This window comes from Diuraphis noxia, unplaced genomic scaffold (assembly GCF_037042655.1).
Source record: "Diuraphis noxia isolate RWA-SAM2 unplaced genomic scaffold, SU_Dnox_SAM2 contig0004, whole genome shotgun sequence".
Lineage (NCBI taxonomy): Eukaryota > Metazoa > Arthropoda > Insecta > Hemiptera > Aphididae > Diuraphis > Diuraphis noxia.
This window is the reverse complement of record NW_028301714.1, coordinates 27843010-27870367: the sequence shown is the minus strand read 5'-3', so window position 1 is coordinate 27870367 and position 27358 is coordinate 27843010. Positions and strand designations below refer to the sequence as shown.

Genomic DNA, 27358 nt, shown 5'->3' with positions numbered 1-27358 from the left:
CAATTTTTTTTTATAAGCATTCAAAGTTTGAATTTTTACAACATATTATGTAAAAATCACGAAAATTCGTAAATTATTTTATGCTAGAAATTCATAAAAAATGTTCCTTTTATATCTAAGATTTGAAAATTTAATACAAGGCTCATTATATATTTTTCCAATAGCAATTGAAAAATAAAAGAAATATATAGTCACAATTTTTTTTTATAAGCATTTATAAAGTTCACATTTTGACTAAATACGTAAAAATTACGGCAATGTTCAAATTATCTTAGATAGAAATTCATAAAGTTTTCCTTTTTAATTCTAAGATTTGAAAATTTAATACAAGGCTCCTAACATATTTTTACAATATCAGTTGCAAAATAAAAGGAATACGTAGTCACAATTTTTTTTTTAAGCATTCAAAGTTTGAGTTTTAACAACATATTATGTAAAAATCACGAAAATACAGAATTTATTTTAAGCTAGAAATTCATATAAAATTTTCTTTTTATATCTAAGATTTGAAAATTTAATACAAGGCTCATAATATATTTTTACAATAAAAATTGAAAAATAAAAGAAATGCGTAGTCACAGTTTTTTTTTTACAAGCATTCAAAGTTTGAATTTTGACAACATATGTAAAAATCACGAAAATTCGCAAATTATTTCAAACTAGAAATTCATAAAAATTTTTCTTTTTAAAACTAAGATTTGAAAATTTTTAATAATCTATAATATATCCTAGACAGATAAACCGTCTTCGCTCAGAATCGTTATTCGTATACAATGATATAATATCATTGGATTCAAATTTAATTCCATCCATTACAGTAACCCACTTGTAACCTACTGTACAGCAGAGCGACAACACGACTTACCCGCTTTTTTTTTTCTATTTAACATTTTTTACATGAAGTAAATGTGTATAATTCTGTAACCAGAACTAACAATAATAGATTATGACGTCCAAAAATCGTTATTTTGTCGCGAACATGTCTCTGCCATTATGCTGCAATAACAATCACGCAGACTTTTTGAGATCGATTGTAATGTGCAAACGGTGGTTAAAATAACTACTTGCACATTATTCCCCTACGGCCCTGCACTCCATAGCGAAGTAACGCTCAAATCAAATTTAGTGTGGAAAATCTAAACTTAATGATGTCGTACATTCCTTAAACGAATTAAAATAATAATTAATAACCATTTAATTATATTATGACACTGTAACAAATCTTTCAAAACGTCTACCTAGTCATTTCTAAAAACAATTCATATTTTACTGCAGGTTATTCCGTTTTATAAAATATTGTTTTGGCCTATTCCGCGTCGAATATTGTTTTTGATATTTTATACGGTTAAAAAGTTGTGCGTGGTCTCGAGTTCAAAGCGTGTTTGCGCGCAACGGCGCAGAGAGGAAAAGTTTCCGAGCAAAGAATGCCGAGTATAAGAATGCAAGTACGCATGTATATGTAACACGATAATATATATATATGTTTATTATATAGTATTATGAGTAGGTTTGCCGTTCACGGAAATTAATTGAATTGCCGTATACCATTGTGCCGCCGCCGACGCGCCCCATTCGGTTTTAATCACTCGTAGCGCGAATACACGGGGGACGTGATTCCGTGGCGGCGGCAGCAACGTTCGTATCTGTTCCCGACGTAAAGTGGGCTGTCTTCTGTCTATCTGTCTGTCTCTCTCTCTTTCTCTCGCTCACTCCACATCTCAAGTCCCGTCGTCGGTAGACTAGGTGGCGCGTCTTGCAAGGTACGTGTAATATTATCGTGACACCTATATATAATAGACTAGTCAGTAGTCACACGTCAGAACGATTCTTTTGACTGCAAACACTCATTACCTTGAACAACTATAATAACGCTTTTGAAAGTACCTACCTATGTATTTATTAATTGTTACATTATTAAGAAAATATGTAATCGGTAGTCATTGGAAAAAAATATTTGAATAGAAAACATTATAATACATAATTTAAAACAAATTTTCTTTTTTCCTCATAACACAACCTAATATTTCAATGAATAAATACGATTTTAATTTCATACTTTGGAGTAGAATTATTTTTTAAGAAGCTAGGAAATCCAAAAAAGTATGAAAGCAAAATATATGCGAATTTTAGAAGAGAAATCAGAAAGTTAATATACTGAAATTTCAAAGCTAGAAAAATATTTTCCAGTGTAATTCCTGCACTTATACTTTCCTAGATATTATTTTCCTCTAAAATATGCACAGTTCCTCAGTTAGATTATACTGTGAATTAGTTTCCAGATCATATTATTTGATACTATCATAAAAAAATTCCTGTCAATCATTTTCCCTGACATAATATTATTATAGTTGTTTCCGAAAATTACTCAGTAATCGGTCATCATCTTAATATAATTTTTCTGAGATTTTCAATGCATATACATATCGAATTCTAGAATAGTTTAGTTATAAACTCATCATTTATAAGTACCTATTATTTATATTTTATTTAAAGTGTAGATGAAATTAGAGGACTGGCATAGAGGTTCAAGAAAAATGATAGTCCCTCCTACTCCCCTCATCAGTATTCAGTATATACATATATTAGGTAAATATATTATACATATAATTTATTATTAGGTAATTGACTATATTTACTCGTTTGAAATTCAATGTTAATATATAAATAATATATTATATCTAAGGATAAAAGTATAGGTGATGTACAGCTCTTCACTTCAGCATAAACCGACGACTGTATTCCTGCAACAATATAATTTTTTTCCACTACCTATTCAGATTTTTTCGGTATTCAATATTTCAAGCTCATCGAACATTGAAAAAATATTGTCCCTTAAGTCATTATTTTCAATGCTTATGTAGATTTTAATAACAACAGAATTTACTTTCGATTTAATTTATTTTATCTATCTCCAATATCATCGTATTTAGTCTCGGCTGTATTTTGGTGGATTATGTTCAGGTATTTTAGTTCAAATCACGTTGGTAACATTTTAAGAGAGAATTCAATTCACAAAATCTATTAGTCCTGAAAAATGATAAAACTCAAAACACTGAATAATTCCAAAACAACTGATTGATAGTTTTATAGTTTTTCATATAGTTTTATGCGTAGCTTGATATTGATTCAAACTCGAAAAGTTTTAAAGTTTTTGGAAATTTCTTGAGATTAAAAACACAAAACGACTCATTTTTTTAATTAAATTGAGTAATTACATATTTAATACATATTTATGTTCTTTGCCGTGACAACTTATTTAATATAATATGCATTGGAAGATAAACTTTTTATATAAAGTGATTATTATACGATTGGATAGAAACAGGATAATCGTTCAATAAACGATTTAAATCTAGAGTTTTCCACAACGCCCCATCATATTTTAATATATTTATATTACAGTAGGAAATTATTAATTTTTGTAATTTTATTTTTTTCCAGCCCAAATCAACAACAATACGACGAGTTCGAATTTGCAAACAAATCACATTTAGAAAAGTCTTCCATTCCGTAAATACCAATCCATATACTATTTAAATATTATTATAATTATTATTATACCTACATTATATATTATACTTTCAGTAAAATTCGTATAATAAAATAATTAATTATATGAATAATAATTTATCATATTTAAAATATAATAATAATTGATTATAATTAACATGAAACGGGAAATATTATTCCTTTTCAGCTACACTGAAGATTATTCGGGTAGCGGTGAATTTGGTCTACAAAGTCCGACCGAGTCGCTGCCTTCGCCCGTTCGTCCACCGCTCAGACACATCGATAAATACATCAAACCGGAAATACCAAATCTCAGCAAAAGATATACAATAGCTATACTAACATGTGTCGGTAAATACAGTTGTCGTGTGACATTTCAGTGAATGATATTGATGACACCATAATAATAATAATAATATAAGAAATACCGTTACCAACTAACTTATTTGTTTATTAACAAATGATACAGATATGATATTGATCACCTAAAACCGAAAATATATATTATCCCACCATAAACAAAAAATGCTAAAGTACCTTAAAAATGCATAATAATTTTAAATTATAGGTAGATAAATAACTATAGGGACATAAGTGGATGAAATTGTAATTTCAAAATTACTTTTATTAATACCTAATTTAATAATTATTTTTTAATTTTCATAATTTTACAAATTAAATTTAAAAAATGTAGGTATTAAGACTTATTATGAATTTAAATTGTAGATAGTAAATTAACAATATTTAGAAATTTAAATATGTAAAACATTTACAAAATGTATTTCAAAAACTCATAAGCATATAAAAAATTCAAATTAAATTTTCTTGTTCGTATAATTATGATACAAATATTTAGATAGCTTGGTTCGCAAAGTATAGTGCTTATGAAATTATAAATCAAAAAGTCATTAAAATCGTATTTCTAATTATAACGAATGATTTTATTTTTATTTTGTATAGGTTTTATGATCTCATTTGGAATGCGGTGCAATATGTCGATGGCCAAACTGAAATTTCACATAGGATCTGATGTAAGTAAAACGTATCAATAATATTGAGTTTTCGTACTTAAGATAATTGCCAGTCCAAATAATCTTCAATTACAAATATAACAATAATAATAGTAGGTAATTATTATATATTAATAATTATAACTATATAATTCTTTTCCTCAAATATTTAATCGTGTCAAGTAAAAAATACAATAGCTTGGCACCTTTAAACGTTCGAAAAAAACGCTTATGTGGCAAACTACAATTTTTAGAATGACTACCTACTTCGACGATGATACATATAATGATATATTAAAACATGAACTAAAGCTTACAATTTTAAATAATTAAGAGACGGATTCACTGGTTCAGCCATATTTAAATTATTATAATGGGTGAATGGAGAAAAAAAATCGTTGCATATTTTGCTTTACAATAATACTACAGATAGAGATAAGTCATTTAGCAGTGTTTTTACAAATTCAAACGGCCGTAAATTATTCATTTATCTCTCAAATAGTTCCACGATCATTTGTGCTCCAGACACGAAGGAACGGGTGGGAACTGTTTAGCACAATACTGCCACCCGAACCAGACACACCTACTTACTTCCGATATGATAAAAATAGAATTCCTGATATTTTAGATGTAATTTTACAAAAATCGATTCGTTTTTCCATTCACCATGAACCACTACTCGAATTCGATTCAAACCATTTACCTGTAAAAATTACAATAGATACGTCTCTATCGTTTTCAACACCCACCCATCAACTTATCACCGGCAAGCCAGATTGGGAAAAATGCCAACAACATATCACTCAAAATCTATAATTATTCTTAAAAATATTTTAAACATTTCCAAAGCAGATAATGCAATAAAACATTTACGCGACATCATTAATTGTCAAGCGGCCGAAACACGCTCAGCAAAACAAACCACCTTGGTGGCAAATTTTATCTATTTTTTTTTTCTCCGAGTTGTAAATACTGAAACGTAACGTAATTGTTATCTATCAATTGTCCAAATGTAAAAAAAAATTTGTTTAATCAAAAATAAGTTAAGATGACTTATGTCAGAAAACCTTTATTTAATAATAAAAATAAAAATATCATGTAAAAAAAAGTATTATTTTCTAAAAAATAGAAACATTTTTATCATATTATATTTAACTTTTGCAGAGCTTATGTAATATTGGATGATATTATGCATCAACGTTTTTAGAAAAGTTTTCAGCTGACCGCTCTGATAACGTGATCAATAAAAAAGGTTTTTAAATCATAAGTTCGACGTTACCCATTTAGTTTTTTTTAAATATATTGCTCTCATAACAATAACTTTTCAATAGAAAAACATTTTTATTTCAAACATACTATGGTTGGTTTTAAAAATAAGAAGAGTGCTACGTAATGTGATAACACAACAACACTCGTTTGAAATAACTACAATTATTATCGTCGTACGTACCTATTATATATTTTGTTGAATTATAGTAAAAGCTGAGAAAGTTAAATAATGTATTGTTTCAACTAGGTAATTTGGTTAAGTTAATTTATATAGATAAATTTAAGTAGCTTGATTTAGTTAAACATTTGTTACATTATTTTTCTTGATATTTTATACTTAAACAATCAGCGCCAAAGCACTATCAGCAAATTCGTTGAAGCATATCTACACAAAAAAAAAAATATATATAATAATACATTTAAGACCAACAAACAAAAAGGGAGGTCATTCGATAATGAACACTTTGCTAACCAAATTTTTAAATATTAATAAGTTGTCTCTTAAAACATCAAACCTAGTACCTGTATATGTTGATTGTTATAATAGTGCCTGGCTGATTCTGTAATACTCGATTTTATTATTTATTTTTAAAAATGTAAATTTATAGGTATACGTTATTTTGTGTTTTGATCCTAATTGAAATAAATATAGAGAATTAAACACTTCATCAGTCAACAATTTAGTATTTTGAATAGGTACATATAACATAATAAATATTATCACATGATTTTTATTATTTATTTTGTTCAGTTAAAATTAAAATGTATTTTTAATCTAAGAAGTCCGTTTTATATTTAAAAAAATAACAATGTCACTTTAAAACGAATTGTTAGCACAATAACTACAAACAGCATCTCGTTATATTATAATATATAATCACTTAATGATATAGTCATAATTCCACACGAAAAAAGTACCTAGATCTTCATATGTAACTTAGTTAAAATTAAATCAACTTTAACGCAGGCAATAGCCCAGCTTTGATCATATATTATAATACGGTTTGTAGTCATGCGATGATTATTGTTGTCACGGATCGAGTTTTCGGTCGATCATCGCTCGCCCGCAACCACCCACGGGGACTGTCGGTGTGACGAACTTTTCCGAGTTTTCACGGTTGCACCCTCGGTCGTGGCGGACTTAATGTACCGTGAATCCGGTTGAAACTCGCCGTGCATATAGCGTTTATATATATTTATTATATGCGAACGGTTCCCCTCGTTCGGCACGCAACTATACTGCACCGCTTTGCATGCGTCCAACGACGATGGAGGCAAAAGCAATCGCATTTCGTTTGTCCGTTGCCGACATATTATTATAATAATATATTTCATTGCAGCCAGCTTTTCGCCAAATGCCCGCCAAAAACATCCCTCGCCCTCCCCCCCCCCCATCACTGCGCTAACGGACGAGCTCGCCACAAAACTCGCCCTTGACTCGAATATCGACTACTCCTGTCATCGCGTACCATCGGCGCGGTGGGGGTTGAAAGCTGCTCTCGCAAAACGGAATTCGTATAATATAATATACATTACACGTATATACGACAATCGTGACGATGTATATATTATATATACCACTAATATTATGGACTGCTGTCGGGTCAAAGGCGTAGCAAGTATATTACGGTCACGACGACGACGACGACGACGATAATAATAATAATAATCGTACGTCGAGACATTGTGTGCGGAAGGTATAATATTATATTTACGAGTTGGAATGCCACCAAGGAGAACCTTTGCGTAGTTTTCGGGCTGTGTATAATTGAAAACGTCACACGAGACTACCCCACCGACATTGCATCCTTCCATGAACGATCGGTCTGGAGATGACACGACTTTTACAGAGTATCGCACTAAATCTCCTTGGAAGTTGTATATAGATACCGTGGTTATATTTTATTATTATAGTTCTTCGCCGTGTCCAAATTTCGAGTATACAACAATAATAACAATATTATATAAATCGCCGCAGGATGAGTTCGAATACTCAAAGTCATTATTATTCTATCGATTTTTTATGTGAAAATTGACAATATTAACTCACTCACTATACAAGACAGTATACGTACGACGTGAAAAGACAGTGTTATAAGCATAATATTATATAGTATAGTCGAAACCTGCAATGGATAACTCGCTTTTATTATAATATTTCAATTTGTTCAGTCGTCTTACACTTTCACTTGTTTTCCCTCAACAACTACAACAACTTTTACCTTTTAAGGAACTCAAAAAATAATAATATAAAGGTATAGACTTTATAACATTGTCTTTTTCCAACAAAAAAAAGGCTATATCATCTTTAGTTACGCCTGGTTTTAAATAATAATTATCCGCGATAAAGTACGTTTACCAAATTATTAATTAATATGTTTTGTTCCATGGGAAATATAAGTAACTTAAATTAGGTTTAAACTTTCAATTTATCTCCTGAAAATGATTAACTGAGAGTTACAATCACCTTATCCGTTGCAGAGAGGCTAGTGGCAGCAATTTCTAACAGTCTGCGTAAATGACACAATGCCCCGATGTCACCTTATTCAACTCAAAACCCTATGGTAGGTATAGGTATAGCGTGACTTGATATAACGAATAAAAGTTCTATTATATACGTCTGTTTTTAAATTATTCAGGGTATGCACTTAAAGTTCAGGGATTCATAACTTGGTACCGGTGTTTCTCTGATTTTTCATAAATTTTGATTATACGTTCAACAAAGTAATAAACTATAATATTTCTTATGATTTTTCAGTTTCGATTGAATTTGTAAACCAATAATTAATTATATTAATAAATTAATTATTTACGAGGAAATTAACCTATACGCTTATAGAATGTTCTTAAAATAAACAGATTGAGATAGAATTTTTATCAAAATGAATGATTTAATGTATAACTTTTTTTAACAACATATATGTATATACTATATATAAACAACTATTTGTTGGAAATTCCGAAAAGTTTGACCATTAAACTCGTCAATGGCCAGAATTGATAAGAATTACTGTTTTGTTTTTATATTTTCAAGTTGTTACGAATTGAACTGCTGTAGTCATAAGATGTATTCATTTCAGTCTATACCTATACTTTAATAGTTGTACAACTCCAAATAGAGAATGTTAAAACAACAATATATTCGATGATTGTCTTATCATCATTTATAAATTTCCTCTGCAAAATTAAATTTTTTTGAAAATATTTTCATCACAATTCTGAAGTTGTTACTTTGGTGAAGCGTGTTCACAGAGTTTATTTGCAAGATACATACATATACATAAAGTATATAAATGTGATTTGTTTCTGTGTAAGACAGTGGAGGTATAATTCTTCAGATATACAACACCTTATATAATAGCAGTTAAGTTTAGTTTGGATAGTGATGCTGACGACACCACGGAGGCTGGAAGCTCTGAGAAACTTTGTTATTTAAATCGAGGTTCGAACAAACGTTGACGAAAACTTACTGCGTTCGTGCATTCGACGATGCGACTCCATATAATGCAGTCCACAGTTTTTGATAAGCAACTACGATTTAACTTTCCAAACTAACCTAATCAGAATTGATCACAAACATGATATTATAGAAACCATATTATTATTATATAATATTATACTCTCGATGAATTCATGCGAAAACTATTAATAGTATTAATGTGTTTATAAAATATTGTATTTTACATGACGTGAATACGTGATTTTACAATATCTAATACCAACAAAAGAGATTAATTCAATGATACAAATTAACTTGAGTTAGGTTAAGTCAGGTTAAGTCAGTTAAGTAAACTTTGAAACGTTAAGCTATAAATAAATTATTAGTTGAAAAACAATATACCTACCTTCTATTAATTCTTAAAGATTAAAGTTATTGCGGAGAATATTAACTCAACTCAGTTAAAAAGAAGTTGGTTCGTTAAAAAATAAATAAATTTCCATCTGGTTATAATGATGATTGTGAAATGTTCAGTTTTTCAAATAATAAGTTTATTGTGATACATAGTTTGTTATTGAACCTTACTATAATAGCAGCTATAAGGCTGTAGTGATATAGGCAAATTAAATCTAGAAATATTTATTTGTTAATTTAAATTTATAATCATTGACAATTTACAAATCAATTATATACGTAAAATAATTAATTAGTTAATTTTAAGTTTTATTTACCTTAGTTGTAGGCAATATAATCGATTATAATCGCGTTGTTATGTTTATAAAATATTATAAACGTAATTTTAATTAAAAGTATAAATTTTAAAATTAACTAGGAAAATCTAAGTTGTTTCAACGGATGCTTTTTGTACATCTGTTAGAAGTTTAAAAAATTTGTTGATTAAATTAATAAACCATTTTTTAGTATATAGGTATGATCCATTTTTTAAAGTTATATTTTGTGCATTGCAGGACGATGACGTCGCTAGCCAGAATATTACCACGACTACACCACATACGCCTTTGGGAAATACTCCTATTCACGAACGGCCGGTAAGTATATTAGATTAACGTTTTGAAACGTAATTAACATAATATTTTATAATTAACAAATGACGAATACTACGCCGTATGCTTGTAGTGGATAGCGTTACGTCAAAAGTGCGTGTAAACGATAGACACTTCTTTTTTTTTCAGATCAACTGGTCCCTCGGGTCGTTTGTCGCCATCGAAATGTCATTCTTTTGTGGATATCTGATCACTCAAGTGCCCGGTGGTTTTCTGGCGTCCATGTATCCAGCAAACAAGTATAAAATAATGTCTTCATATTATCTTCTATAAATTGATTAATAATGATAATACTATAAAGCAGGGGTGCGCAGGAGGGTTGTCAATACTTTTACTAACACGTATTTCAAATGTATTTATATTGTTTGAATACCCCTCTCCACAAGGCATGCCACTGCTATAAAATGTATGATCCTAATGACAATATTATTATTTCCTGCCATGATAAAAATTTTTATTTTTGATAATTCGCTTTTAAACAGTCTGTCTTGATGAGTGATGAGCAATATTTTCCGTGAGCATGAACTATAACAATTTTCTTCTTTAAATTAATATCAAATAATCAAAAATAATATATATATATATATATTATATATATATATATAAATACATTTTATTCTAAAAAATCCATTATTAGGGGGCCGTTTTTTAGAGGTTGCGTTATTGCGTTAGTGGAGGTTTCATTATATATTATGAGTTATTATATTTTAACTTTTAAGTCTGTCTTTTCAGAGTGTTTGGGATTGCTATCGCCATGTCCTCCTGTCTGAATCTGTTGGTCCCTTCGGCGACGGAGATTGAAAAATCCTTATACGTGATCATAATCAGGATGTGCCAAGGATTAGTCGAGGTAATTATACGTCACAGACTTTAATATGAAATTATGTTTGCATGGATGTTGCTCATGCGGCGTTTAGAACTATTTTTCAAATTATCGATCGGGGATGTTTTATAAATGTAAAAATGTCAATTGGTTAATTCAACAACTAGAGTTTGGATTTTATAGAAACATTAGATTCTATTAGTGTACCTACAAAATATTAAATCTCCTAATCCTCTCCTGTGGTAGTTATTATAATTTATAATACAATATTTAATAACCATCGTGTGATAATCGCAGGGCGTCACGTATCCGGCTTGTCACGGAATCTGGAGACATTGGGCGCCACCGTTGGAAAGATCGCGTCTGGCCACCATAGCCCTGTGCGGTTCGTACGCGGGTGTGGTGGTCGGCATGCCGCTGTCCGGTACTTTAATCGACTGGTTCAGCTGGGAAGCACCGTTTTACGTATATGGTATACATAAAGTTTTAAAATAACAGATTAAAAAGCAACAAAAAATAGGGTTATATGCACCAACGAAATGTTATTTGAAATAATAATAATAAATTCACAAACCACAATTATATGTTACGTATAATTACTTGAATTGAAAGGTACCGATAAACAGTATTTCACAATTGTTAATTTGATAAATTTATCTATATATCATAATATGATAATAATTATATGTAGATGGTTCATATACTCGTATATATATATATTACCACGATATATAATGTTATTTAATGATTACTGCTACCGATAAAATACAGCAACCTAAATACATTTGCGAGGTCATAATAATTTAACACTTATCAGTTAATAACTATTAGTAACTTAAACTAAACTAATATAACATTTCTATATTTTTATTCCAAAATTTTTCTATGTAGCATGAAAAATTCATAATATAGCATAATTATGTTGTGAGATTTAGATGTAAAAAATTGTTATATTATTTCTATCTTAATTTATTTAATTTCTTCGTAATCTATCAATATCTAGATAAAAATGAATTATCTGAGCACAACTAAACTGACAACATAAATATGAAATATGGACATGAATAAAGTATTTCATATGTATACGAATAAAATATGTAATCCATAAAAATAATCGATGTCTAAAACCAGTTGGGTACTATAGTACCGTATACGGGTAAATGATAAAAATTCCGGTACTATACTATCTATGTGATGAAGAATAATGGTCATATTTAAATTTAAAATTAATTACTGTAATGTATAACACCTCTATTGTATGGTTACATAAAGATGAAACAGAAACATAACACACGTTATACACATTTATATAGATTGTTTAAATAAAATGTCGTATGTATCTGAACGATTTAAATCACATATTGTATAATATCATTTATTATCAAAAATTAGTGATTTTTATTACAGAATTAAGTTCATTATTATAGGAAATCATCAATTACACAGCTATGGTTATATTATGCATAAATACTTCCTACTCGTCGCTATAAATCGTTTTAGCAATTGTATCCGAGTATTCAAAGATCATGAATTAGCACTTCTTGATACACAAAACATTTTGTATGATTAATTTTCTACATAAATATTTAAGATTAAGATTAATATAATATTTCAAAGCCAGACAGTCTTAAATCTAAAAAAAAATCACGAGAGTGAGCACATCATTATAATCTGGGAAAATAAAACTTTTTTCATATAAGTATTGGCGCCCGTGAAATTATAAATGAATTATAAATTATATATAACTATATGTTTATATAATAAAATAATTATATATATATATATATATATATATATATTTTGGTATAAAAACAACAAAGGTGTAACAACTGTCACTATAATAACAATTGTTGCGTTTCATTTTTCGTTAAGATTTTTTTTCCGCTAACCCCTCAAGAAAGAAGTTTTGCTTCAAAAAATATTGTTCACTTGAAGGAAATTATCACAGGAATCCAGATCATCATATTACTATGTTCGAAAATGTCGTGTCATAAAGTTGAGTTCTATAAAATTAACTCTTATAAAAATAAATTACTATAAAAGCATTTATAAGTAAAATTATTCCTTTTAAAAGTTATGGATTGTAATTATTAATATCTTGTGTATCAATGACTCATCTCCTCATGAAATATAAGTGTAAATATAACTTGTAAAATTATATTATTTTTATATTTTACACAATATATATTTTGATACCAGTTGATTTCGTGCACTTAGTCACCCATTAAAAATTACAATTCTATATGAATAATATGTTTTATAAAATCAAATGAGTTTAAGAATTTAATTTGATAAATGATAACTTCGTCTTTATTCATTATAGAGTCGATGAATTCATTGAGTTTGATTTTTTACTATCATTCTATCCTACATGAAAAACATGATAATTACAAAAATGCATACTACCTATATAGAGGACATTTTTAAATCAACATAATATTTCTGTATAAACTATATGTCCTATATAAACCGTTATTATGTAATTATTTTGTGGTTTTGACGTTAAAGTAAGTATGAAACACTTTAATAACACGTGACTTTTGCAATAAATATTTCTTTAAAAAAAGAGACTTTTATAACAAATGATTTTTATGAGACTTCATTTTAAGAGACTCAACTTTATAATACACGTATTTCAAACACTTGAGTTGTTTTCAGAATATAGAGTTTATTTATGTGTTTTATGTTTTTTGCATTAGAATTTAAGTAGTTCATTTCAGAATTAGATGAGTAGCCAACCCTGTTATAATAAATTAAGTTATATATATATATATATATATATAAATACAAAATGTTATGATATTATTAAAGCTATATTTATGGTAATCTATAAGAAATAATGATTTAACTATCTTATATTATCTTGAAAAATCATTATAATTGGCTAGAAATCTCTAAATATATACTCTCTTAAGATAAAGATTTGAGTGATAAGCTGTTTTAGTACTAGTCATCTAATATAATATTATGTGTGTATTCATCGATGTAACGAATTATTATTCTATACTTTAGGAGTGATGGGACTGATATGGTACGTATTTTGGCTGTGGCTATGCTTTGAGAAGCCAAGTCTCCATCCCACCATATCGGCCAGAGAGTTGAACTACATTGAATCGTCTTTGGGTGCCGCTAAACAGTCTGCCGCGCCGACAATCCTCAATACGCCCTGGAAAGAATTTTTCACCTCTATGCCCGTGTACGCCATCATAGTCGCCAACTTCTGCCGATCGTGGAACTTTTATCTTCTCGTACTGTTCCAGGCATCGTACCTGCACTCGTTCAACTTCGAAGTGTCTGCAGTGAGTTATGCACATTATTTATCTCATATTATACATGTATACAAAATGATCCATTAAGCCGTAATCATACACTTTTATTCTTCAATAATGCAGTTATTCAAAATCCGATTTTTGGAATATTTAAATATACCTACTTATGTTATTGCAGACCTCATTTAGTCTTTTATAAATTATATTTTGAATTAACGAAAAACATTTCGAAAACAATTCCATGCCCAATTTTACTTACGGAATTAAATGATAAAAACCACGCGTATCAGCACTGGACAGTCTATTTTAAATTTTCACGGGTTATTATGCACATTTTTACATTTTCATCTTCATTTTTAATTATGGACATCTTCGTTTGGCAATGCGTTTTTGTTTTAAGAGTTTTTAAAGTTTATGATTTTTGCAGTATAACGTTATTGATGGTTTTATTTTTTTTTTTAAATGACATATTATGAACGGCGCAATGTATAGACAATATAGGTACATACCGGCGTCTAGCGTCGATACCATATTTTCAAAACTTTCTTTATGAATAACATTATTTTATCTTCCTTACAAGTATTACTAAAATAACTGATTTTAAACTGATGTGAAATGTCTGAGAAAAAAAATATATCTTTGAAAATAGTATAAATATTAATAAATTAATAATATAATAATTGCTAATATTAAATAAATCAATTATGGAAATTATTAATTATTTATATATACATAGACAAATATTAAATTATTCATTTTTTTTTTCAAGCTCAAATAAATGATATTTTTTACCATTTGAGAATGCTTATTTAACAATTTGTCAACATCTGACCGTGAGATTAATTATATTATGTCTATGTTTTCACTTTCGCAGACTGGTTACATTGGGGCTCTGCCTCATCTGCTTATGACTATAGTGGTGCCTCTCGGAGGTTTGCTAGCTGATCACATACGGAAAAACGGTATCCTGTCCACAACTAGCGTCAGGAAGATTTTCAACTGCGGTGGTTTTGGCATGGAAGCCACGTTTTTCCTCGTGTTGGCCAATGCCCGCACACCACTCATGGCCACGATTGCCCTGACCTGCGGCGTGGCGTTCAGTGGGTTCGCCATTTCCGGTAAGCACATGAACTTATCCCTTCCCAATCTTACACGATCCTTGCCCGAATAATAACTGCAGTTAATGGAGAAACTGCGTGTGAAGCAATAAATAAACAAAAATATATTGACCGATAAAATCCATTTGAACCAAATTATACCCACCTCATATTATAGATGCACAGTTAATATGCACGATGATATTTTTTATTTGAATCATTTATAAGTATAACATGAATAGTTTTTAGAAAGAAAAAAACTTGAGAAAATTTTCCATAAAAACAAAGTGTAAGCTTGTCGATGAATCAAAACCATTCAGACAAAAATGCCTACTAATTCGTTTCATTATATCTAAAAATATCAGTATTTTGTTGTTTAATAAGTAATAAATAATAATAATGGATGATTTTAAGTCTGATTTGTAAAAATTGCATTTTATTTATATGCATTACGCATTTAATTTTATTCCGATTTGATGACTTAGAGTCTATAGGTCCTAGATAATATTTTGAGTTTAATATTACCACGTTTTAAATAATACCCCAAAGCGGCAGTCTACTTAAAACTCTTTAAATAAGTATTATTATTTTAATTTTCAGGGTTCAACGTTAACCATTTGGACATAGCGCCGAGATACGCTAGTATACTGATGGGCATATCGAACGGAATTGGTACGATAGCCGGACTCCTGTGTCCGATCGCGATCAACATTATCATCAGGCACAAGGCACGTATAATATTATGATCTTAGACAGAGTTTGGGAATTCAGGTATTAATTGTGTGGCTAATATCCATACTAGACATGAAAAAACAGCAGAATGATGAGTGAATAGATACGTTATAGAATACCTATGGATGATAATTGAAATATGAATCTGCTGTATGTTGTATATTTTGACGATTTTATTATGTTACTCAAATGCTTATTTTACGTATTATTTTCGAAATTTTTGTTTGATATAGTCAATAAGTACATTTTTTGTTTCCCTTGTATTTTAAAAGTGATAGTATTCATGGGACAATGGTTTATAATCTGGTGTACTCATCACATGTTAGGAAGATTCATATTAATCAAAAGACATGATGTGAAGACATGAAGGTCGAATAAGATAATATAAATTAATTATTTTAGCATGATGTTCAACTTTAGTTCGTTCTAGTTAAGTTAATAAATCAACATATTCCAATACTGCATTAATAAAAATGATTTTTATAAAATACTTCATTGTTTAAAACTATTACCCATAACCAAAATTAGCGTTTTGTAGTGTATTTTTCATATTTTTACGTTATTAATAGCATATTAATATTATATGCCTATAAATAGCTATATCTTAATAGTTTAATTTATTTACTGTTTTTTAAGTCATGAACCCTAATATCCTAGTGGCACTGTCACCCCTATAAACTTTTTTCATTAGATGTAAACATGTAATATATTACTTACCTACTAAAACAGTAAAGATGTTCTTATCGTGATTGGTTTTGAAATTGTTGTAGACGAGACAGAGCTGGAGCGAGGTATTTATACTGGCCGCCGTCATTCACTACATTGGAGTGGTGTTCTACGGAATATTTGCCTCGGGAGAATTGCAATCGTGGGCCGAGCCCAAGGTCGAAGAAGATCAACAAATGGACGAAGTAAGTTTTACCTGAGCAGTGTAATTGAGACAAATATTGCCTGACAGGCGACAGCTTACCCCAAAAATTCATTTTTTTAGAAAACTTGGATAGTATTTTAAAAATTTTTTTTTTTATATTTTTAAGATTTTCCTTCTTTCATCAATTACGATTTATATGAAATAATAGTAAAAAGCATCATAACATCTCAATTCAAGATAAAATATAATATGGAATTAAATTCTGCCATCTAGTGGACATATTATTCCATATAGGATAATCTGTTCTAACGCTATGTGTTTCGTAAAATAATCAAAGGTATATTATTATTTTTATATCGAATAGCACACAAATAGATAGATTTATTGCTATATAATGCAGTAAATGAAGACTACATTGTTATAAATTATAATAAGTACGACATAATTATTATTTAACTTATAAAGATGGACAAATTAGTAGGGGGAAGTCATGTGAAAACCATTCATCCCCTTCACTCTTGCAGTCTTGCAGAGGTCTTACCAAAAAAGAAAAACAAATGGTACCAAATTGTTTTTTTTTTAAAGTCTAGTCGGTTGAAAAAGTGATTTCAATAGTTTTTAGATTTCGACATTTTCTTTCAACAGCAAAAAATACATGACGTATTCATAATATAATAACTTTAAGCCATCTACAACAAAACGAGGAATTATATCAAACATCTTTTACACATATATACAGTATAATTTAACTTGTAATTTTAAAATTTAACTCTGATTTTGATTGCATTTTATAAATTATGATCTTCTTCGTTAATGGAATAATATTTTAAATTATTAGATTTTTACAACGCTAGATTATTCTAATTATTTTATACGGGGTAGTTTCCATTTAATGTAAGATAATCTATTTGAGATAAAACTTATATTTTTTTAATTATTTTATTTTTTAGTCTTTTTTGACAATATTTTTGGAAAATAAATATATTTTTTAGTATTATTATTATTTTTTTTTTTTTGAATATTTACTTTTTTGAACGACTGCATAAATATTAATTTCATGTTTCAAAGCAGAATATTATTTATTATTTACTCTACTTTACTCCGCTCATCTTAACTTTAAGTACTTATAATTTATAACTCATAAGCTACAGGACCAAGATTCGATTTTTATACACCAAAATTCTCAAAAAGTATTCTGATATGGAATAAGGAATTAATAATGAATTTTGTCATTAAAAAAGTCACAACTTTGAGAAATAAAAACGAAAGAATAATGTTGTTTTACATTTTAATTGCTTACATTTATACACAAAAATATTTTCAAAAACTTCAATATTTTTTTTAAATAAAGAGCGCCTATTACGTCAAATTGATCACCCGTCGTGGTGAACAATAGCTGAAATATTTTTAGTAGTATTCTAACGGTTGGTGACGTCTCAAACTAGTTGGCTGAAGATAAAAGAAATATTAATACGAAAAATGTACAACAGGTGAGCGTCGACAAGAAGAATAAGCTCTCATCGTACGGTTCAGTCGAACAAACGTCGGGAAAAGGGTTCGTGAACGCTGGTCTCAACACCAACTACACCGTCAGTGATGCCGAACCAGCACCGCCGACCGACAATCCGACAAATCCATTCCTGGCCAAGCCCACCGTCGCCACTACAAATCCGTTCTCTTCGTCTGAGTGATAATTTTATATTATTATATTATGTTATATTAATAATAGACTATTGATGTAACGGACAATTCGAGTTTGGATCGCACTGCCATGGCGTCGATTTCTTTAATACATGGATTATATTACAATATATAATAATGATAGGTAATAATGATTGTTATTATTTTATATGGGCCAGCACTTCGCGAGCAATAATACCGATAAATTTGTAGTCTCCATTGTGTGTTTTCTATCGTATAGTTGTTTTGTAGGTATTTAAATAATAACTTTTAGGTAGATAATATTATTAAAATCGATTTTCTCTCAATTATACAATTTCGGTAATAATTTATGTAGTAATAACTTATAATTATAATAATATAATAATAGTATTATGGTACACACTCATCGTCGCATCTATATATTGAATAATAATATTATTATTATTATATAATAGAACCTAGAACACAAATTTCGCGTTTATCGATTTTTTCATATTTCCATATTTCCATATTATCTTAATATTATATAATATACTGTCAATTTGTTTTTATACAATACTGAATAATATAGATACTGTCTTGTAACGTATGTAAAATATATATATATATTATTATTAAATATTAATTATAATGTTTATAATGCCGACTCGAAAGCGCTCGGCCACTACGTTATAATAATGTGTAATAATATTATAATATATTTTTAAATTTATAGATAAATACCTTTCTGTGTAGGTAGGTACTCTCAATCGTATCTGAACTTATGGTACTTACGTATTACCCAGTTCTTGGTTTTCGCTATTTTTAAACTAATATTAATATTAAGAATACTCGAACAAAATATAATAACCATAATTATGAACTTAAATAATACATTATTATTTTAAATGAACAAAAAAAAATATAAAGTTTGTATTAAAAGAAAAAAAAAACACGCACAACTTTATGTTGTTATATTGCTATATTCGATACGTGCAAAATACTCGATTGATAGTGAAGTTATTTTATGCGTTTCTTTATCAAGAAAGTTGTGTGTCGGAGGGAAGAACAATAATATTACAAAATTTAAATTGTTTGAAATAAAATCATTCGATTTTTCACATCAGCGGAATTCTGATATTTCACAAACTGTAATTTATAATAGTGATACATACATAGAGTTGTCTACCTTGTGCCAATGAATTGTTATTAGTACGAAAAGGTGCTTTTACACGCTATCATGTTTTCATGTCGTCTTTCATAGTCTGTTGTATGCTACTTATTTGATCAAGAAGTTAACTAAGATGAAATATTTATGTTTTGATAGCTGGATCGCGAGTGTAACCTTTCATTTTCTGAAAATATTACCTATAGTGCGTAGAATTTGATAACATTTGACTTCTGTAATTGCACGTTGACATGGTTGAATATTTTTCAACTTAATGATAACACCTAATCGGTTACATGGTATATGATATTAAGAAGATAAGCAAAACGTTTTTTTTTTTTTTTTTTTAACACGACATGACAGAATGTAAAAGCAAAGGTGCTTTAAATGTTTAATACGATTTTATTGTGATATATACCGTAAAGTACTCATTATTTTAAGATCTATTACAGCTTTTTAGATTTGTTTTCACATAATTTTATATCATGAAAAACAAAATGTGATTAACAAAATTATATTTTTTACTATTTCTATTGTTATCATTTTTAAAAACATTTCGATTTCAACACTCCATTTTAATTTCTTATTTCAAAGCAAAATATATTTTTGAAGTACTTTGATAAACAAAAATCAAATTTTAGACGAGCAGTTTACAAGTAGGTATTTAAAGCTTAGATGAACGTAGCGGATAGGCATTGGGCCCATAGCGGTACCCCACAAAAAATTCAAAATTGACAATAATATTATTTTCTAAAAATGTTGTTTTTTAATGACTTAAAATTATGAATTAAAAATTGATGCAGGTGCCACACTTCAGTCTACGGTAAATAACTATACGTAAGTGCCATAAATAATGATGATGCGATGATCGCATAATTATGTATACTGTCAATTTCTCTTTACCTATATAATGTTATAATAGATACTATTCTGTAACGGATGTTAAATAATTTTAATATTATATATTAATGTTTTAATAAGCTTTGTCGGCTCAAATACGCTCGGTCACGTTTTATATAATAATAATATTATAGATAGGTGGGTACTATTATATAAATTAGATAATAGCGGCTTAAGTTAGGTTAGACATTTTCGTACGATTGTTATATTATTATTATGTACTTTTTTTTCATCTAACACAAAATATGTTAAGTGGACGCCACACTCCCATTTGCTGTTTCTGTCTTGCAAACGTACAACATAGCAGAGATTATTTTGCGCAAGGTAGAACCATTCCAGCTGTAGTACAAGCTTAGCAACAATATTTTAACACTATTTAGAGAGAGGAGAACATTTAATGTGCTACGTTTTTTTTATTTTTTCGATATCACAAATACAAAATAAGTTATTCAGGTTTGAAATAATGAATTCTTAACAAAAATAAGATTTTATTTTATTACGTTTACGTTTACGTCATTATTGCTTAGAATAGTTTTTTCTATGTTGTACATTTGTGAAACGGATAGAGTACATACGAGTGTGGTGTCGTCTAAAGATAATGCTTATTCTCAGTCATTACTGATTAGTAATATCAAATATCGGCGTGACACGATTCTCGTTGTGCGATTCGTAATAAGTATATATTTACGGGTACATAATATAATAATTATTATGAAATTCAGCGTAATATTAAGTAAAACGGTTGTATAAGATACGACGTGGCTGAGGTAATAATAATAGTATTATAACGTTCCTCATTCAACGCTTCACTCGCATATAACGATCAGCGTGGTTTAGAGTAAGTGTTATGTTTTTAGCGCGTAAATTAATCTTAGACATTTTCATTAGAAAATATAAATAATATAATATAGAATTTAGTATAACACTATAGGCACTATGTAGATATATTATTATGTCCATTGCATACATCGTATGCGATGAATGCCTTTTCGAAATTCGTCCTACTGTGATACAATATAACATAATATTATTATATTATATATGCGAGCTACAGTTGAACTGAGCTGATAACACAAATATTTCGTCGTTCTAATATAACCATAATGTTGAACTTATAATACAACGAATATATTATTATTATAGTAAGGTACGACGGATAACAATTAACAGTAAAAATATTATGATATTGTATTGCTCCCCAAATGACTTGACGACCCGCTGTGTCGGGATAAAGTCAATTGTCGTAACTTAAGTCGTTTTTATTTCTAGTTGTATTAAACGTTTTTATTTACGTATAGTACAACTTATGTTTCCTGTTTGTTCTGTTAGTTCGATTTTGAATCGCGTAAATGATATGATAGTTTAAAGAAGTTTTTTTGAATAATGTCAATTAAAACGCATACATTTGAAATACAATTCTATTGACTTCTTCGTTGAATATTAATTAATGTTTTTTTTTAAACAATGTAACTTATATATATTACAATATGATTTCCTTAAACAAGTTTTCAGTTATTCTAAAGCTAGAAAAAAAAAATGATGTTCAGGCCCATCACAACACAAACAAATATACCATACCAATAATTCTTTGGATATCTCGTTTTTTATCGGCGAAATCTTTTAAAACAATGATCGGTTATATGAACTGACACCGTTATTATTGACCATCGTAATATGAATTCTAGGAGCTTTTTATACCATAGAAGTAGGTTATTTCCGTAAAAATCGAAAATAATGAAATACCTTTCTCGATGTTCAAACTCAAGTAAAACGAATGATTTTAAGAAAAGTTTGGTTATGTATAACATGCGTAAAAACTATATAAAAGCAAAATGTGCTCCACTGACGTTGTTTCCTGAAAAAAAAAAACTGGTTTCTTTTCAAATTAATAAATTATACTTTGCTACTCTATTATAAACCGTCTTTCCGTTTTTGGTTAATTCACACATACCATGTACAAATTACCGTAAAATACACCTTACCTTCAGGTACTTTTCACGTCCAAATCCAAGGTGTCATCAATAATATATTTTAGTAATATTATGCATAAAAAACTAGCAAACATATTTTCAAATGTTTTCGGTCATCAGCTCTTAAGCACCTAACGTTAAAATAATTTCGTCAATTTAGTTCATTAAAATAATAATTTTCATTATTTTGTACGCATGATCGTTTAAAAATATATATATTCAGTCATGGAATAAAAAATATGTACCTCTTACTTGTTCAAACATTTAAAACCGAGTTCATTCAATTTGAATTTTTTTTATTTAACAATTCATTAAAGTAAATTTACTGATCTTAAATCACTATATTAGGTATATTCATTCCTATTTATTAAATTTTATGAAAACATAAGTTTAAAATCTTACCAATATTATGCTTATTATAGGTATATACTATGTGCGTATTATTGTATTAATAATAATTATTATCAATATTATTATAAAATTTGTTGTTTATTAAAGGGATATTTGTAATTATTTTATAATGTATTAATAATATTATATTTATTTAAAACGGATAAGAATTAATATAAATAATATACGATTAAGATATGAGATAACTATTTAAGTAGTTATCTCAAGGCTGACACGACAATAAATTAGAATTAAGATAGATGTTAAGGAATTTGTGTTTTTTCGTTATTTTAATTTTAATCTTTTTCAGTTTATTAGACTAGTAAATTTTATTGATTTTGTGTTTTATTAATCATTCTTCGTTGATTATTTAAGCATTGTATTTTGTTTTGTTATGCTTTTCGGTTAAAACAGTGTTCGGTTACAAAATTATATTACTCTCAAAACTTTGATTACAACGATATGCCTTAATTCTGACAATAAAAAATTGATAATATAATGATACTAATATACAGACGAATTTAAATAGCACTCGTTATAAACCCAAAAATGTCACAAAATAAAAAAGTTTATTACTATGCATTACCTGGATTAATATATTAATTCTCACTAAAAGAAAAACTAAAAATTATTCACACTGCACTAGTTACTCGAAAAGCACATACGAATAAGGTACATAAATAATAACTTTGAACGAATATATATACATATATAATAGTTTGTTATATAATATTATATGATAGACATAATTTTTTGTTATATACCTATTTAATATAGGTACCTACCTATTTGTGTAAATAATAATATAAAAATGTAATGTTTTAAGATTTTAAGGTTATATTATTTACTAAGTATAAAGTACACTATTCGCGTTTAGACGATATCCATAATTTGACGTATAACTCGTATAAGTATAATAATATAATTATTATTATTATTTTATTTAGGGCAATAATTTGCGTTATCGCTTGAAGTAAACGCGTTAGATTTTCCATAAAATAATTATTTATTTATTATTAAATGTTTCGTGACAATTGTTTTTTTTTTTCTATAATATTTATTAGGTTTAAAATATTAAATTTATTGCATTAATAAGTCCGAATAATAATATACCTAATACTTTAGGAAACAACAAACAACTTATTTTTCGCTCTAAACTAAATATTAACAATATTTTTAAGATAACTACGATATTTTAATAATAGTACGATAATCGTCGAATGACTTATTTTAATTAAATTTTCCCGATACTTAAACACATTTCAAAACATGATATTATAATATTGGTGCGTACATTAGGTATAAGCCTTACTGAAATTTGTAAAGTAATTTAATGATCACGCTTTGAAATCCATCGTTTATTCTCCAACGTCTGAAATAATATTAATATTTCGTACCTACGTTTATTAATGGTAATACACTTGTAGACGAGCAATGGACAATGAACTGTCCGCAGTTATCTGTTTAGGCCAAACTGCAGCAGACTGCCGTTTTAGATTACAACGCCTTTGAGATTTGAGTTATCCATACAAATTTCATATACTTATCTATTGAACTTAAAATTTTGAATTTTTTTCTTAAACAATGGGAACTTTCACATCCCGTACCTCACCTTCCGAATAATTACGTCCCTGAGTACAAAACTATAATATTTATCATCGTTCTATCATTTAATAAGACGTCAAATAAATAATATTAGTTACCTACTTTATGATATTATTATGTTTTTATCCTACGTGATGCAATAATTATATTGTAAAAAAATTATAATAATTATAAAAAAACTAGCAAAAATGTTTTACTATAAATTATAATCATTAGTGGAAAATATTAGTTAATTCGATTCTGATAAGTTTTATGTTACTGCGTTTATATGATGGCGTTAAAATGGTTTGAAATTAAATCGGTTTTAAATTCTTAAACTACATAGTACGAGCGTTTTAACTTTTAAAATGGTTGACATTTTTTAAACCGTTTTTACTGATCGTTTTAAGATATTATATTATCGTTATCGGTATAAATACGATATTATGTTACGCATAGGTAACGTCATAATGATATTATAAAAACAATATGTTATAATCCGTTCAGTTTCTAACTGTTCTTAACCGCGATATATTGTATCGTTTATGAGTTGAATATTTGTATACGTCTTAAGGAATTTTACCATTATATAATTATTGTGCTTTAGCAAAAATATACAATTATTATTAAATTACACAGACATATTATAACAATATACAATTTAAAATGTATCCACGTAAAAGTTTCGTCATATTATGTATTTATAGTACCTACCTACCTAAAAAATACCATTCTTACCACTTAGCCAAATCTGTTTGATAAAACTTTAAATGTATTTTAGCGTTTCGAGAATACTATATAATTATTATGTACTTATTCATTGTTCTCTGATCATCATCGTAATAAAATGGTCGTAACATTATATTGTTGTTAACCTTTGTCCCCTTTTGTTATTTGTCATTACCTATTTACACACTTTATTATATAATTAGTTTATTATAGATTCCAATATTATTATATATCAATATAATATTGTACCCAATGTAATATCGTTTTTTATTGATTTAATAATTCAATAAATGTTTTCTAGTGTTATATATTGTATAAGATTTCAGACATATTTATCAAATTTAATATAACATTTTTAAAAATACCAATAACGATATACCATTAATTTATACATTTAGTCTTATTATTGTGTAACACTTTAAGCGTTTTATTCCAACACATACAACATTAAACTCTTTCGATTTTAAAATGTATTTTATTTTTTTTTTTTTTTTTATAACTAGGCACTTGTATATTTCAGATATCTGTGTATAATATTATACTTGATCAACGTCGATTTTTCAGAAAAATCGTACGGTTAATCATAGTGGCATGCACATTCTATAGTCGTCAATGAGTACAGCGATCTATCCACTGCAGGTTGCAAATAGCATAATATATTAAGAAGAAAAATAAGGTCGAATTGCCCTCGGGTTTAAATAATTGTATTTGCATTAGAAGCAATATTGATGTTTGAATCATCCTAATGTTTTTTTTTTAAGCAGTATTCGAATTACATTCGTTACGATGGTTAAATAAAACCTATTTATCAACAAATATCAGTTAATTCAATTACAGTTCGATTGTTCAATAATCCCCAAAGCAAAACAAGATTGACTATCAGTATCGATGTTATGTAATGAGTGATTAAATTTATCTATTGCTATTATTTATTTATGTGATAAAAATATTATATACTTACTTGGTACCTACTCACTGTATAGTGCGTAAATAAGCGTTCACAAGTTCTCAAATAAGGAAACGATAAAAATTAATAATTATTTTTAATAAACTTTTAATTAATAAGTACTTTAACTCTTAAGTCATACCAAACACAATAAAATATAAATAAATTAAAAACGAAACACTACAAAAATATATTACACCTTTATATTATGAGATAAATTGAAATACAACTTTGAAGTAACATAGTCCAAAAAATAACGCTACATGCAAATTATATCGATAAGACTACACAATAAAATATTAAAATTAGTGTTGTTAGGTTAAGTTAGCTAAATCGGTTTAACTTTAATAAACTAAATGTTCATAAAATGTGAATATTGTTTTTTTATTTTTTATCAATTGCTTATCAGTTATCATTCAGCTTGTGCGTACTTTTATCCACACAGTTGTAACATGATTAGTGATTATTATTTACTTTAATAGTTATAGGTAGTGTATAATTATCACACTTTTCACAAATGTATTTTAGACTTTGAACAGAGCGATGAATCTATTTGATTTGTAATGATTATTTTGTTTTGTATATGTCTGCAGTAAACGTGTTTTAGAACTAAACAAATGCTTCAGTTATTAAATTTAACAGTGATATATAGGGGGGTAGTGGATCTTTTAGGAAATTGTACATAGTAAAAACATCTTAAAAAACATCCAAAAATATTAATATAAGCACTCTACTCAACATTACATTTCATATACCTTTCTCTTCCTCAAACTACTATCTTAACTCACCGATCATCCCTCTTATGCGCATTGCCAACACTGACCCTTCATTCTCTCTCCAAAATTGAGCCTCGTTTCCATAAACAAAACTATTATTATCATACTATTATAATCATGTACTAAAGGGTTCGTCCCGTATTGTAAAATAAAATAAAATAAAATTACTT

The 27358-nt window shown here is 28.1% G+C and overlaps 1 protein-coding gene across 2 annotated transcripts in view; it reads left to right on the top strand.

Moving 5' to 3' along the window:
• Positions 1 to 25599, top strand: part of LOC107173124 (vesicular glutamate transporter 1-like) — a 92265-nt gene extending 66666 nt beyond the window's left edge. For both annotated transcript variants that reach the window (XM_089225257.1, XM_089225258.1), the window contains exons 3-14: positions 3442 to 3510; positions 3698 to 3861; positions 4471 to 4541; positions 10197 to 10277; positions 10422 to 10531; positions 11025 to 11142; positions 11413 to 11587; positions 14128 to 14414; positions 15259 to 15502; positions 16082 to 16209; positions 16984 to 17124; positions 18575 to 25599. In XM_089225257.1, coding sequence (XP_089081383.1) covers positions 3442 to 3510; positions 3698 to 3861; positions 4471 to 4541; positions 10197 to 10277; positions 10422 to 10531; positions 11025 to 11142; positions 11413 to 11587; positions 14128 to 14414; positions 15259 to 15502; positions 16082 to 16209; positions 16984 to 17124; positions 18575 to 18775 — 1789 coding nt within the window. In that variant the 3' untranslated portion in view covers positions 18776 to 25599. The remainder of the gene's footprint in view (positions 1 to 3441; positions 3511 to 3697; positions 3862 to 4470; positions 4542 to 10196; positions 10278 to 10421; positions 10532 to 11024; positions 11143 to 11412; positions 11588 to 14127; positions 14415 to 15258; positions 15503 to 16081; positions 16210 to 16983; positions 17125 to 18574) is intronic.
• Positions 25600 to 27358: the final 1759 nt, after the last annotated feature.